Source organism: Lottia gigantea, assembly GCF_000327385.1.
Source record: "Lottia gigantea unplaced genomic scaffold LOTGIsca_207, whole genome shotgun sequence".
NCBI classification, from domain to species: domain Eukaryota; kingdom Metazoa; phylum Mollusca; class Gastropoda; family Lottiidae; genus Lottia; species Lottia gigantea.
This window is the reverse complement of record NW_008708442.1, coordinates 163,248-176,778: the sequence shown is the minus strand read 5'-3', so window position 1 is coordinate 176,778 and position 13,531 is coordinate 163,248. Positions and strand designations below refer to the sequence as shown.

At 37.0% G+C, this 13,531-nt stretch overlaps 3 protein-coding genes across 3 annotated transcripts; 1 reads left to right on the top strand and 2 right to left on the bottom strand.

Annotated features, from left to right (window-relative positions):
- Window positions 1–2,812: 2,812 nt before the first annotated feature.
- On the bottom strand, window positions 2,813–5,773 carry LOTGIDRAFT_239219 (hypothetical protein). Its single transcript, XM_009053993.1, has 4 exons — window positions 5,631–5,773; window positions 4,754–4,873; window positions 4,391–4,477; window positions 2,813–3,520 (listed from the first exon to the last, which is right to left on the bottom strand). Exons 1-4 carry the CDS (start codon window positions 5,695–5,697, stop codon window positions 3,432–3,434), a joined length of 363 nt encoding a protein of 120 aa, XP_009052241.1. The 5' UTR covers window positions 5,698–5,773; the 3' UTR covers window positions 2,813–3,431.
- Window positions 5,774–6,771: 998 nt separating this feature from the next.
- Window positions 6,772–8,414, top strand: LOTGIDRAFT_239218 (hypothetical protein). Its single transcript, XM_009053992.1, has 4 exons — window positions 6,772–6,877; window positions 7,536–7,655; window positions 7,941–8,033; window positions 8,242–8,414. The coding sequence occupies exons 1-4, from the start codon at window positions 6,808–6,810 to the stop codon at window positions 8,310–8,312; spliced, it is 354 nt and encodes a 117-aa protein (XP_009052240.1). The 5' UTR covers window positions 6,772–6,807; the 3' UTR covers window positions 8,313–8,414.
- Window positions 8,415–8,901: 487 nt separating this feature from the next.
- LOTGIDRAFT_239217 (hypothetical protein) lies at window positions 8,902–11,277 on the bottom strand. Its single transcript, XM_009053991.1, has 4 exons — window positions 11,093–11,277; window positions 10,598–10,711; window positions 10,145–10,228; window positions 8,902–9,732 (listed from the first exon to the last, which is right to left on the bottom strand). Exons 1-4 carry the CDS (start codon window positions 11,163–11,165, stop codon window positions 9,659–9,661), a joined length of 345 nt encoding a protein of 114 aa, XP_009052239.1. The 5' UTR covers window positions 11,166–11,277; the 3' UTR covers window positions 8,902–9,658.
- Between the last annotated feature and the right edge of the window lie 2,254 nt (window positions 11,278–13,531).

Genomic DNA, 13,531 nt, shown 5'->3' with positions numbered 1-13,531 from the left:
TAAGTGTTATATTTCCGAGAAAGGAAGGGTTTGATTCTCATACAGGATTATGATGAAACAAAACTTCATTGAGAAATTTGTATACATGGTCTGGATCAGCAGAGTAGTTTTCTTATATTGAAATTCATTATTCACTCAATTGGCGGGCTGTTAGTCTGTTATAGGTGGCATTATGATTTTTATACGCCCACATTATAATGTGGACGTATATTGTCGTCACCCATGTCCGTCGGTCCGACGGTCCGTCCGTCGGTCCGTCTATCCACATTTGGCTTGTGAACGCGATAGAGACTACAGTTTTCATCTAATTCGAATGAAATTTGGTGTGATCATTTATCAATATCTTGGACAAGTTCGATATTCACAATTTTTCGATGAACGGTTTTTGAGTTATTGCCCTTGACTTAGCCAAAACGCGTCAAAATTGGCTTGTGAACGCGATAGAGACTACAGTTTTCATCTGATTTGAATGAAATTTTGTGTGATCATTTATATTGATGAGATCTTGGACAAGTTCGATATTCACGATTTTTCGATGAACAGTTTTTGAGTTATTGCCCTTGACTTATGCAAAACGCGTCAAAATTTGTTTGTGAACACAATAGAGAGTACAGTTTTCACCCGATTTAAATGAAATTTGGTATGATCATTTATAATGATGAGATCTTAGTCAAGATTGAATTTTTCGATCAACAGAATTTGAGTTATTGCCTAGGACTTAGTAAAATTTCATCAAAATTTGTTGGCGATAGAGGTGACAGTTTATGTCAGAATTTTGTTAAATAATGTGTGTTTGTTTAAATCAACAATATCTTGCAAAAATTAGATTTTTGGTATGATTTGACACAGATAGGTGACTGCCCTTGATATACTGAAAATGTATCAGGAAAGTGGGCGTATCTTGCTATGCAACCACTTATTTCGTAGGTTGAAATATTTTTGTTAAAAAAGGGACAGGTTTGTACCTGGCTGACAAAACATGGAGCACTCCTTAAAACTGGAGGCATTTCGGTATGAAGTCTGTTTTTAGCAGCTATTTCTGCTAAAGTCGATTTTCTCAAGTTTCATAGAAATCGTTTAGTGTATCCATCCACACTCTTTCAGTTTAGACAAAACAGTCGTGCTTGATAAAATTGATAAAACGCAAAACTTTTGTTAAAGACCTAGTCCATCATCGGCTTTTTCCCGTTTTTACAAGCCATTTTCGGAAATAAAATTCCCATTTCTGAGATCAGATTACAATTGGTCAATAGGGGCATAGAGCCATGACTTTGGTGACTGATTAAACATAGTGCGAGTTATCAAGATACGTCAAGTCAGATTGCAAAGTTTTGTGTCAATATCGCAATCGATATGTTCGGGATGCGCTGCAGCAATATGGGCATAGAGACATGACTCTAGCGATTGATTTAACATAGTATCTGATCTGTCTTAAAATTGACAATTTGGTCGAAACTTCTCTAGTCTGAATGATTCAGTAAAGAAAGTACGACGAAGATTCAGTTAGCCCTTCCATTTGCGTGCCAACCGCACTACCGCTCTTACCTCACCGAAAAATGCGTTAAAACGAGTATTTTTAAATTTTAGGCTATCAGATTTTAATAATAAGAAACGAAACTAGTCAATTTTTTTGGAATTTTTGATGACCTCAATATAATGGAATCAAAATTATTTTGAAAATAAAACGAAACAATAAATATTCATTTTCTTGCTGTAGGATATTTTTAGCGCATTTGCTTTATTTCCGGTAGATTCTGTAGGGGCGCCTTTAAAACCCACCCCTGCCATTTCTCCATTATCGGGGAAAAAGTTCAACACTTTGAATTTAATTTAAGATGGAAGGAAGTGTTGGAATTGTCTGGAATTTATAGTGAATACTAAGGATAGATGTAAGTTTTTCTCTGCTAAGTTTCACATAGATTGCACATTGGGAAGGGGTGGGAAAGCAACAGATTAATATGGATAAACGATTTTGGAGGCATGGTTTTATGAATATTAATGGAACCAAGTCCATGTATGGTTATATATTCTGGTGTCCGTTATTCGCCAAATTCCACTTTTTCCCTCAATGAAAAATGTTTGTTGACATACGCAGTGGATATTTTAGCAGTGAACCGGTTGTGTTTCTTTTTCGCTATTTTATCGGCACTTCCGGGTCAACATTCAACTAAGCTAATCAGTAATTTTATGCAAAGGTTACCATCGAAATTTGAGACTTCAAAACAATATGTTTTTTTTCAAGAAGTTATAGAACTGTACGAAAATAACATAATTCCTTCAATTATACCTCAAACAAGAAATTTGCCTGTCCTGAAAATTTGAGTATCCAAAAGTTGTACGTCTTGTTGATAGCGTCTATAAAAGAAAATATGATGTACGATAATTTTTGATCTATCAAGTCTTAAACTGTTCTTCAAAATGGAGGCTCTTAGAAAGAGCTGTTTACAAGAGCTCAATTCAAACAAAACATACCCTTTTCTTAAAGTATTCCCCTGACCTGTACACTGTTACATGAACAATTCCCGTTTCTGAGACAAAAAGGCTTTCAGATTGATCCCCGAAAACGAATATATTCGTGTCTGCTATGAAATCTCCTTTAGAGCCAGTAGTATCTAATGGTATCTGCAGTGACACGACACCACCTTGGTTTCTTAGCTTTATGAGCTGATGAGTAAATAAACACAATAGCTATCACCAGTTGTAGCGAATAAGAATAGCGATCACTTTCATTATTAGCAACTATAAACAACTGATGATCGCTATAGTGTCAAGGAGGACAAGATATATAGGGGAAAAAGAAAAGCATCAACGTAGTATCTTAATGTTTAATATACAATTATATATACAAAACAGTGGACAATGAACAGTGAACAGCCAGTCTGAGCAAAATGCAGGGGATCATCAATACCCATCTTCACGATGTCAATACCAAGTCCGTCTTATACCTTGACTGCAATAGCCACCTTTCTTGTATCACAAAAATCGGCGATTTTATTGAATTTCGTGCATTTAAAAACCAGTCATACAGAGCCCGAGACAGAGAGACTGTAAACGTTTCATTTGAGAACCCTGATTGGCTGTATTCGATAACGTACAATCAAACCAAATTGCTGCATTTCCGTGATTTAAGAAAGGTGGCCATTGCTGTCAAGGTAATACGACGCAGTTGGTCATATCCTGACATTATGAAGATGATCCATACCATGAACTCTGATTTTGTAATAATTTTGCAGTCATATTATTGACCAATCACATGTCTAGAATGGACTAGATACCAGGACCATGAAATAAGAGCTTTCTCACAAATGTCCAAAATTTGATTGTTTTGTTTCTTTTTTTCCTGTGAGTTGAGTCAAATTCAGATAAGACACGAAACGAAATGTCTTTAATTCAATTAGATTAGTGAACACTGCTACGTTTCGGTATGTGACCTATTTCTTCTTTGCCTCACCCAAAAATGGTAGCAAAAAGAAAAGAGAACTTAGATCGTTCCTTCGGTTGAAATTTCTTTGGTTGCAAGCTGAAAAAAAAAGAATATGCAGCTTTGCTTCACAGTTCTTCTGAATGGTGTTTACCATAATGACGTCATAGTCTAGACAAGGTATTGAATAGGAACCACAATTTGTCAAGAATTTGTCAAGAAATCGGAATGATATGATAAGTTGAATCTGTAAGTGAAGTGGCCGAAATACCATAAGGAATGGTTGAACCACACCACACCCTAAAAATCTTCCATTAACAGGCATTGGATAGACAGTGATTCAGAATGCAGGGGAGCTTATAAAGAATAGTTCTGAAGTGAGGAGCCCCAACCCACTTTAGTCCCCCATTCATCTAGTTGGGCCACTGTGCAAGTGTCCAATGATGTTTGTAATAGTGGCATCATAATCTGGTCATTTTTCCGGAACCACAGACGTTTGCCGGGACTGATACCCAAAGATGCAAATCAAGACTAGAAATTTGTCTATTTCCCCTCGCCCTTCCAAGAAAATGGTTAAATTTCAACCTCGAAAGTTGTCCCCCACTCCATTAAGTCAGTCTGGACCCTCTGTGTACCCCTATTCTCGAGAGGATTGTTTGCTATTCTTTAGTTACCTCCCTTGAAGTACTACAATACAAAATATTAGTAAAAGAGAGTTGAATAACCGAAATAAATATCAATTTCACCCAGTGTCGGATTAAATGGGGGGGGGGGGGGGGAAAAAATTTACGTAAAAATGGCTCAGCCACCGTTTCCAACGTATCCACTTTTGAGTGAAATGAGTTTAACGTTTAGCATTTCATTGACCATCCTTGTCAGAATTATACGACCAACCATGCAGTGTACAATGAGGAAACTTTAGCCACGAGAGTGGCAGTAGTCTAGAAGATATATACGAATGACACTTACGGTGTGCGCTACAGGTGTAGGCTCCAGGCTCATTACAACAGTAAAAACCTTGACATAACTGATTGTTCTGTTTACATTCATCAATATCTAAATTGATAAAAAAAAATTAACAAGAGTTGTGTCCCCTCTTTGGAGTTCACGGACTCACTTTCTTGTATATTTTATAAAAGTTCACAGACTGGAAATAGTTATGCTCAAACGTGCAACCATTTTGATTACAGATGAGATTGAGACATGTTGAAATTATTATGGAAGGGAGTAACTAAAACAAATGATTGTATTTTTAATTGGTACTATTTTATGGAAGGGGATCCATGACAAAACAATGTCTGATTTTGAAAAAATAAAAAGTAACTGTCTTACCTTCGCAAACACTGATGATATTGGATGGTTTAAAACCAGTAAAACACTGACAGAAGGGTACACCAGCTACCGTAATATTACACGTACCCGAAATACACTGAAACCCTGCACATTGTGGCACTGGAAAATGAAATGAAATGAATGGAATTTTACGTCCTACTTTTCTACACCTTATGGGCTAATGAATGATGAAAAACAAAGGATATTTAGCTTATGTTGCGTTCACCAGTAGATTTTGATGTGTTTTGTTTTAAGTCCAGGAAAATAGTCATGTCGAAATATTCTAAAGTGAAAAGAAATAGGTGAAACTATACCCGCTATACTATGACTTCTATTGCGTTCACATGCCTTTTTTTGTGTGCCTTAAGCCAAGAGGAATAACTGAATGTTACTTATGTATCTCAAAATGGAGATCAAGTGATTTAGCATTTCACAATTCTAAGCTATTACGGACTTATACCGTGACTGCAATAGACATAGTCACATTTTCTTGTAACATGGCAGTTTGTACAGATTTGATTGGATTGTACGCTAGCGAATACTGTCGAGGGCTCTGATTGGCTGTATTGGCTGGTGTACAATGTAATAAATCGATTCATTCCGTGGTGTACAAGTAGCTATTGTAGTCAAGGTAAATTATGAAGTTCGTAATAGCTTAACATTGTGAAGATGATGATATAGATGAGAACTTCAGCTTTTCTGAAATTCTGAAATTTCTATTTATATAAATGCTTCTGCCTTTCCTTTTCAGTAAACAAAGTGCGTTACGGAATTTTACGTCCTGTTGTTCTACAGCTAACTGAAAGAAAGGAAATTGAAATTTTTACATCCCATTCTCATGACGATGTAAAAACTTAAAATATAAATCTTTACTTACCATTTACTTGGGCATAAATAGTTGCTGTTGACGCTATCAAAATCGCCGAGAAAAACAGATAGTTCATATTGGCGTTTTCGGTTGTTCGAATGGAAATGGTGATTTTCGGTTTGGTTGGTAGAGTTAACGTTAACTGATATCATAGAATTGGGAAATTGGTGATTTACTGCAACTATTGTATTTATATACTATCTAAGATAGGTCATCTATCATTAGAGCAAAAAAAAACAGCCCCATGTATTATTGTATTGGACTGACATATTATTATGCGTTTTATGGGATTTGCCTCACTTTTTGAGTAAGTAGACAAAAGAAAATTTGATTTTGAAATGCCGATGTCGTTTTGTTATGAACACCATACTTCAAAATGACAAAATCGAAATAGATGGCCTTTTTTCAGTGTCCGAAAGTTGGTTTGTTATGCTCATTTATCGTGAAGGTCATCTAAGGACAATGGACATTATGTATTTCACTCATCGATGGTGTTAAAGGTTAATGAAAGGACATGGAGTTTTATGTCTTACCTTTCTGCACCTTATTATGTTACCAATACCAGTTATTATGACTAAATCATGTCCCGGACTTACTAAAGTCGTGTCCCAAACAAATGAAATGAATCTTGACATCCTACTGTTCTGTGTCTTATCAGGCTATAAAATATGAAATGGTGTTTACATGCTACTTTGTCCTACTGCCATACACCACATTTGGCCAAAATAAAGTTACGCTTCATTTTTAAATCATAATAATATACTAAGATGTTCAATATGACACATAAATCGGACTACAAATTGCTTGCAGATGTGCACGTTAATGATCTGGTTACTAGTGGATTAATGCTACGGGTAGCAAATTTTGGACATTGAACACTGCATAACATTGCCCGTCGTCATTATCCCGACCTGGCAAAAAAATTAGGAAGTAAAACTTCATTTCTTTTCAACTGGAGATGGATTACTAAACACGACAAAGATAATAAATTGCTACCTTAGATTTTTTAGAGGACAAAACTGTGTAGACAAAGGTCAATTTTCGAGCAGCTTTTTCTGCTGTTTTTTATTTGAGCGATTATGGCATTATACGTAACACTACGAAAATCGTATAAAATGGGCCGTTGGAGTATCAACTGAAATAGAGGTATATACTGTTGGAAAAGGGAAATTAAAACTGCGAAAGAATGAATTCGTATACAGTCTCTCTAAGCGTCTTAGTGTTCGTGGCATGTTTTTCACAAATATCTGGGCAAGGTAGGTAGCCTATTTCTTGGTATAGTTTGGCAGTGGCGTTTCTTAGAAGAATGAGTTGTTGGGAACAAGTGCTAGAGTGGAGGCCACAAAGTTGTCAAGGCCGGCTCACAGGCAATTTCTCACAATGATAACAATTTTGATAGTGGGAGGGGTGGTAACAACTTAAATTTTCAATGATCATGCCAAGCTGGTCGTTGGTGAACCTCCATATTTTACAAGGATAACAAATTAGGTTCTCATGTCTACCAGGTGGTCTTTGATCAAGCCTCTTCGTACTGATTTTCTTGGATTGTCCATTTACAACTGAGTTTATTGTAACATTAGTTGAAATGGCTGACATTTGCTCAGATGAGATTAACCCTGTTCAGTGTTTGCTTCACAGTAGCTACCGAGTCAATTTAATAAAACTATCTTATCAAGAAACGGGTTCTAATTAACACGCTGTGATTGGATGAAAATCCACATTAGGGAGGGACGTTTGGTAGAAATCTTCTAAGATTACTATGCAGACTAAAAATATCAGAAAACGAGAACGATACGAAATTGTAATCTGATTTTCAGCTTTCTTAATTGTTTAAGCTGACCATCTTCATTGAACAAAACGTGCAGACAAATGGGACACAACATTCTGTTATTTGACATTGTCCTTGCCTTCCAGCCGCCTGTAACTTATTCCCATGTGTGAACGGTGTATGTGAATTGAATGCAGCTGGTGTACCGTCCTGTAACTGTTATCCGGGATATAAACCTATTGCGACTATCCCACAATACTGTGTAGGTAAGTAAAATATTCGTCTTATAACTTCTTGCATTACCCCATTGAACATAAATCTACCGGTTTTGTGGTGACACGCTGGAGTCATTGCTTTTTTGTTGCTGCTTGATAATACTTGATAGCACCCAAAACACGCACACTCTCCTCTATCTATGTTTCAGACTATCTAATATATATATATAACCATCAAGGGTACTACGTTATTATATTGCAGACAAACCTCAAGTCAGGGTTTTGTTTTGAAAAAGATATGTGTATTGATTATGAATTTTTTTTTTATCATTTTAGATATAGACGAATGTCTGGAAAATCCAACCAATCCGTGCTCTCCATTTAGATGCTGTAACGAGGCTGGTAGATTTAGATGCACACGAGAAAGAAGTAAGTTAAAACGTTTTCCTTTGTTTTTTGATAACCAGTCTATAATTCAATAATTTCATGTATTGTTATGAATTTAGATTCTGTTATTGTGTGCATTTCTAAACGTGGATCATCCTGGCCCTTATAATCCACAGCCTGCGATTATATGAGAACGGGCATTCGGGCAACCCCTTTCGTATTAAAGATGTTTGTTGTTTTGTATTTTCAGCTTGCCAATATCGGCCCAAGTCTTCCTTTAACCCTCTGTATTTATTGCTATTGAGAGGAGGTGGAAAATAAATAATTTGTTGACACGACGACATGCATCAGCGAACTGTACAAGACAAATGAACGCGTTGCGACTTATTCATGATTTCTGTACTAAATAAAACAAATAATGTAATGTATTGTAATTTCTTAAATGGGGTGTAACCGTCAAAATGAATCACCTAAATTTGACAAGGTGTGGTCTTACCGTTCTAAGGGGTTCAATCCCGGCATAGGTCGAAATAATACTTTCTAATTATTCAACCTGGTTTCCCCCAGTCAGGGGACTGACAATGGGGACGTTTGGACGGTGTTGTCCTGGCAAAATTTCCATCGTTGCACACTTTAAGGAGTTGTCCGTCTGGCCAATAAGGTGCAGAAAAATGGGACGTAGAACTCCATTCATTTCATTTCATTTACTGTTCTAGATAAATCTGTGTTGTGTATGTCCTTTGGCGCATTAAGGGTATTAGGACGTAAATCTCAATTTCATTAAGAAATCCAGGGGATGTGGGACTAGGGTGTAAGGGGTTCGGCCAACTGGTTTAGTGGAGAGAGAACCTCACATAATCACATGCTGCAAATATTGCAGACTGAAATAGGTTGGGAACCACTGCATTAAGATATGTCCTGCATTTATGAAAAATATTCCTATAGTCTATACATCCAAAACAAGTGCTATGTTAAAAAAGTTTTTTCCCTCCTTCATTTGATGATTAAGGCACAGGAGGACGAAAAACTCCATTTCATTAGATATATTCGGATGTTAAAATCGTGTCCTCTCTTTGCCCTGTAGATCTAAAAATAACTGTGCAAAACAAGTTTTGAGTTGAAATAACATGATTCGAAAATTCATCATTCTATCAAAATAGCGGCGAACATCAAAAGGATGAACAAAACATACGGCAGGATTAAATATGTCTCCTCGGGCTATGAGTTTGGCCATTTGATGGCGATATTTTACTCTCTGTGACCAGGTAACCGCTATTTGAAGACTGTTATTGCCCTCAATGGTCACTCTCGAATATAAACGTTAATAAATTGAATTGGTTTAAAAAAACTGTTTACAAAATATCCCAAATAGGGTGACATTGAAAAATATCCTTTACTTGAAATTGCATAGAAAAATGTCTCAAATAACTAAAATTACATAGAAAAAAATATTACTGAAATTACATTGTCCTTCCTTCTGTGAATTACAAGAAAAAACGTTCTTAATAAGTGAAATAACATTGAGAAAAATAAAATGTGTACTTTATCTGAAAATATACCATAAGAAACATTGTTTTCTTAACTGAAAATTAAATGAATAAAAAAAAACGAAACAAATAGAGAGAGAAGGAGGAAAGGAAAAGTATATAGTAAAGTTGCGTCTTGGTTTATTTTCTGTCAGAGATACGTCGAAGTAACGAGTTGGGAATTCGTGCTTGTTTGTTTGTAAAGGCTGAGCATGCTGCAAAAGAGAATACATATTGTGGATGTTACATTTTGAAACTTGAAGGTGCCCTCACACCATGTTGCTAACCAGTTGCGTATGGTTACGAATAATCAAGCGGTCATGAGTACCGAACGCAACTCACAACTCAGTTGTTTTATGTTGGACCGTTTCTTTCACGGCGCCGATTGACTAATGTAACGCGTTTCATTGTACTCCCAGTCTCCCGTAAGCGATTAGATGTCATGACATGGGTCTGCATCACATTAAACATTCCTAAGGTTACGGCTCCTTTATCCCTTCCTTTTTTATCCAAATCTTTCTCATTCTACCATAATGATGTCGTCCAGTTCCATTTAGATTAAGATTATTTCGTAGCTCTTATTATACTCGAGTGACAAATGGACAAAAACGTTGGAAAAATACTTACGAAGACAGGCATAGGTACCGAGGAAATTACAGCATCCAGCTTGATTATTGCACAGAGTATCGTATTCCACACATTCGTCAATATCTAAAAAGAGAATGATTCAGGATATATAGCCCTCAGATAACGTCCTTGTCTATTCTTTTACGGTTTTTTCGTCTTGTGGATCACGTTATGTCGTTTTTTCCACGATGGTACAGTTTAAGTCGGGTTGTAGCTTTTGAAATTTTGGTCATCAGGCTGCTGTAACTTACAAATGTTAGAATGACCTTAAATCAAGTCACCCCGTCCTGTACAGATAGTGCTAAAATTGTTACCAGCTTAAAGTGTCTAGTGAATGATGAATGACCATTACCAAAAGGCTAGATAAAATACCAAGTGGTAAGATCATTATAAAGATGTTTAGAAACACGAACTAAAGGGGGATCCTCGAAACCCAAATCGCCACTGACTTACCTACACAGATTTGGGGAGTACCAGAGGGTTTATATCCTGGTTCACATTGACAAACTGCCTGGTTTAAAGCATTTACCGAACAGAATCCATTGATACATATAACAGTATCACACACTGAAAAGAAAAACATTTTAAAATTTCACCGAACAAGTCATGTCAATTTTTCATAGAGAATTCTCATTGAGAACGTACCAGTCTGTTTCATTTTGTCTGTGATTGCAAAATAGTACGCCCAGCATACTAACTGGTTAATGCAGGGCGACGATCTTAGTCCACATGTCTTTATTTATACTGTGTTTTAAATACTGTAAATTACAACTAAGAAGTATTTGACTTGTCAGCCAGCCATAGTCTGTAACTGTATAAAACCATATACAAAATTTAAATTTTTCTTTCTTGATTTCTTCTGGCGGCGACTTCTAGATCTACATTTAAGCTGAATGCCACCTAACATTAAAGCTTTTGTTAGACGATCATGTCTCAGTTTCTACTTACCTCCAGGGACAACTTGTCCGTTAGCCATCACAATAACAGCTGCAGCAACCAAAAGACCAGACTTGAAATTCATTTTAACTGATTATTCGATGGTTTCCAAAACGTGAGGATAATGCTAGAAGATGTTGTGATGTAATTCGCCAAGAAGATGCTACAAATCGTTCAGATGATGCTATAAGTAGTCGAGAGGATGCTAGCTGTCAATGTTGGTATCAGCAATTCACAGGGTGTTTATATAGCCATCAACAGTATATTTTTTTCATTTTTTCTCTGGGTTAATTAACTTGTAGATCATTAACATCTTAATTAAGATAATTACACGTATTGTGTAATACTTTTAACCGTAAGAGTTTTTAGTATCAGGTGGTCACGCTTGCATGAAATGAAATGGAGTATTACGTCCAACTTTCCCTTTCCATTAAGCTAATGGAATAAAATAATCAGTTTTACGGCTGATTTTTCGTTTCGTTTCTCTTATAAACAGAAATAAAATGGAGTATTATGTCCTACTTTTCTGTTTATAGACAGGCAACACCATGCAGTCAAATTAAAAATCTTTATTGCACTTAATGTGCCACACAATCGCTCATGGGTCAAATTTAAGAATGGAATGAATAGAATGCAAAGAAGAATAGATATCAGAATTGATTCCAACTCTGCAATTCTCAAGATACGTTCATTGGTGAAAAAAAATCTTGTTTTGAAATCTTAATTAACTTAAACCATTGACTCATTGACCCAAAATCAAAAACATTATAATTAGTAATTAGATATAGTAATTAAAAATATTTTTGTTTACACATCGAAAGACAAAAACTGGTATAGATTTAGTGTATAAATAGGAGATACTTGGGTTAGACTAGCATTCGTAAACTGCTAAGATATCTAATAGTAACAGAAGCATTTCTAAGCAACAACGAAGTTTCAATTCGACGATTTAAATCAAATCAACATGAACGCATTAGTAACTGTTTTCTTCTCCGTAGTTGGCGTTGTCGTTATTCAAGGTCAAGGAGTCAGTGGTAAGTATTAATAGGCTACTTTTTAGAATCCTTTCGACTGATAGTATTGGAGACTTTCAGAATTCCAGATAGCCCTTAGCGAAACATAAGTCGCCTAAATATTTACATTCACGAACCAAAAGCTCTCATTGTCGGCTATACGTATCAAGGTTCAGAATGAAAATCCCACTTATGGTAGGTTTTCAATGGAAATGTATCAGTGGAATTAAATGATAGCTCAAGGAAAGATAAATATTTAACTCCCTTCAAAAATCAATGTTTAAAATGAAAATCCGACGAATAGTAAGTCTGTAATTAAAGAAAAGCGTTAGGTATGGCGAAAGCCTAGTAGAGCAATCCAGCAATAACTACTCAAGGGTACTGTGTAATTTCTATAAGCAGCAACACAGTTGAAGATTAGATACGGAAACCCGTTTCCACTCTTAGCTTGGATTTTGTAAAGTATGTAAACTAGTGTCCAAAAGAAACGATACCGACTTATTTTCAAAATTGTTTTTTACTAAGTGAATTGTCTAATATGAAAACATGCCAATTCGTATTGCACATCCCAAACACAGCATAGTCGATAAAAATACTGGGAACACGTGATCACTTCCGGGAAAAAACGTAAATTTCATGAAAGTGACATTTCCCTCTCTAGCATGTTCTGCACGTGTATAAAAACTGTATATAACGGCTGATCAGACACGTTGATATCACAGCAACAAAAAGAACACAAGATATGCCACGTTTGACAGCCATCGAGAGAGAGAGAGCCGTTTGAATGGTCCAACAAGGAGCGACACACGTCGACGTCGCCAGAAGGTTGGGCTGCGCACGCATCACTATCACCAGGTTGATGCAGCGGTTACGTCAGGCAGGTCAGACGTCAGACAGGCCCAGGAGTGGAAGACCACGAGTAACCACGCCCCGTGAAGATCGTTACATTCGGGTATTACACCTGAGGAAACGCACCGTAACAGCGACGTCCACGGCGGCTACAGCACTGGGACACAGGATCAGTCGACAGACCGTCTACAGGAGACTACGGCAGTATGGTATCCGGCCACGTCATCCCTACCGTAGAACGCTCCTGACGCCTCGACACCGGAACAACAGACTGATCTGGGCCAGGCGAGTTCGACGTTGGCAACGGCGGGACTGGGCACGTGTTATGTTCTCTGATGAGAGCAGATTCCTCATCTTCAAAAACGATGGACGGCAGCTTGTATACCGACGATTTGGTGAACGTTTGACGCCTAACTGTATCCAACAGGTCCGGCTGTTTGGAGGTGGAGGGTTAATGGTTTGGGGTGGCATATGTGGTGACGTCAAAACGAGGCTTGTCGTAATTCGTGGAAACCTGAATGCACAGCGTTATATTGATGACATCCTACGGCCTGTTGTGGTGCCCTTTATTCAGCAACAGCCCCGTGGA

Bases quoted from the DNA above. Each gene is read 5' to 3' on its own strand.
- LOTGIDRAFT_239217 (XM_009053991.1), bottom strand. From the start codon at position 11,165: ATGAATTTCAAGTCTGGTCTTTTGGTTGCTGCAGCTGTTATTGTGATG. The intron at 10,712-11,092 runs GTAAGTAGAAAC...TTTTCTTTTCAG, and splicing joins CGGACAAGTTGTCCCTGGAG to TGTGTGATACTGTTATATGT. The intron at 10,229-10,597 runs GTAAGTCAGTGG...TTCTCTTTTTAG, and splicing joins TACTCCCCAAATCTGTGTAG to ATATTGACGAATGTGTGGAA.
- LOTGIDRAFT_239219 (XM_009053993.1), bottom strand. From the start codon at position 5,697: ATGAACTATCTGTTTTTCTCGGCGATTTTGATAGCGTCAACAGCAACT. The intron at 4,874-5,630 runs GTAAGTAAAGAT...TTCATTTTCCAG, and splicing joins TATTTATGCCCAAGTAAATG to TGCCACAATGTGCAGGGTTT. The intron at 4,478-4,753 runs GTAAGACAGTTA...TTATCAATTTAG, and splicing joins TATCATCAGTGTTTGCGAAG to ATATTGATGAATGTAAACAG.
- LOTGIDRAFT_239218 (XM_009053992.1), top strand. From the start codon at position 6,808: ATGAATTCGTATACAGTCTCTCTAAGCGTCTTAGTGTTCGTGGCATGT. The intron at 6,878-7,535 runs GTAGGTAGCCTA...CTTGCCTTCCAG, and splicing joins TTCACAAATATCTGGGCAAG to CCGCCTGTAACTTATTCCCA. The intron at 7,656-7,940 runs GTAAGTAAAATA...TTATCATTTTAG, and splicing joins TATCCCACAATACTGTGTAG to ATATAGACGAATGTCTGGAA.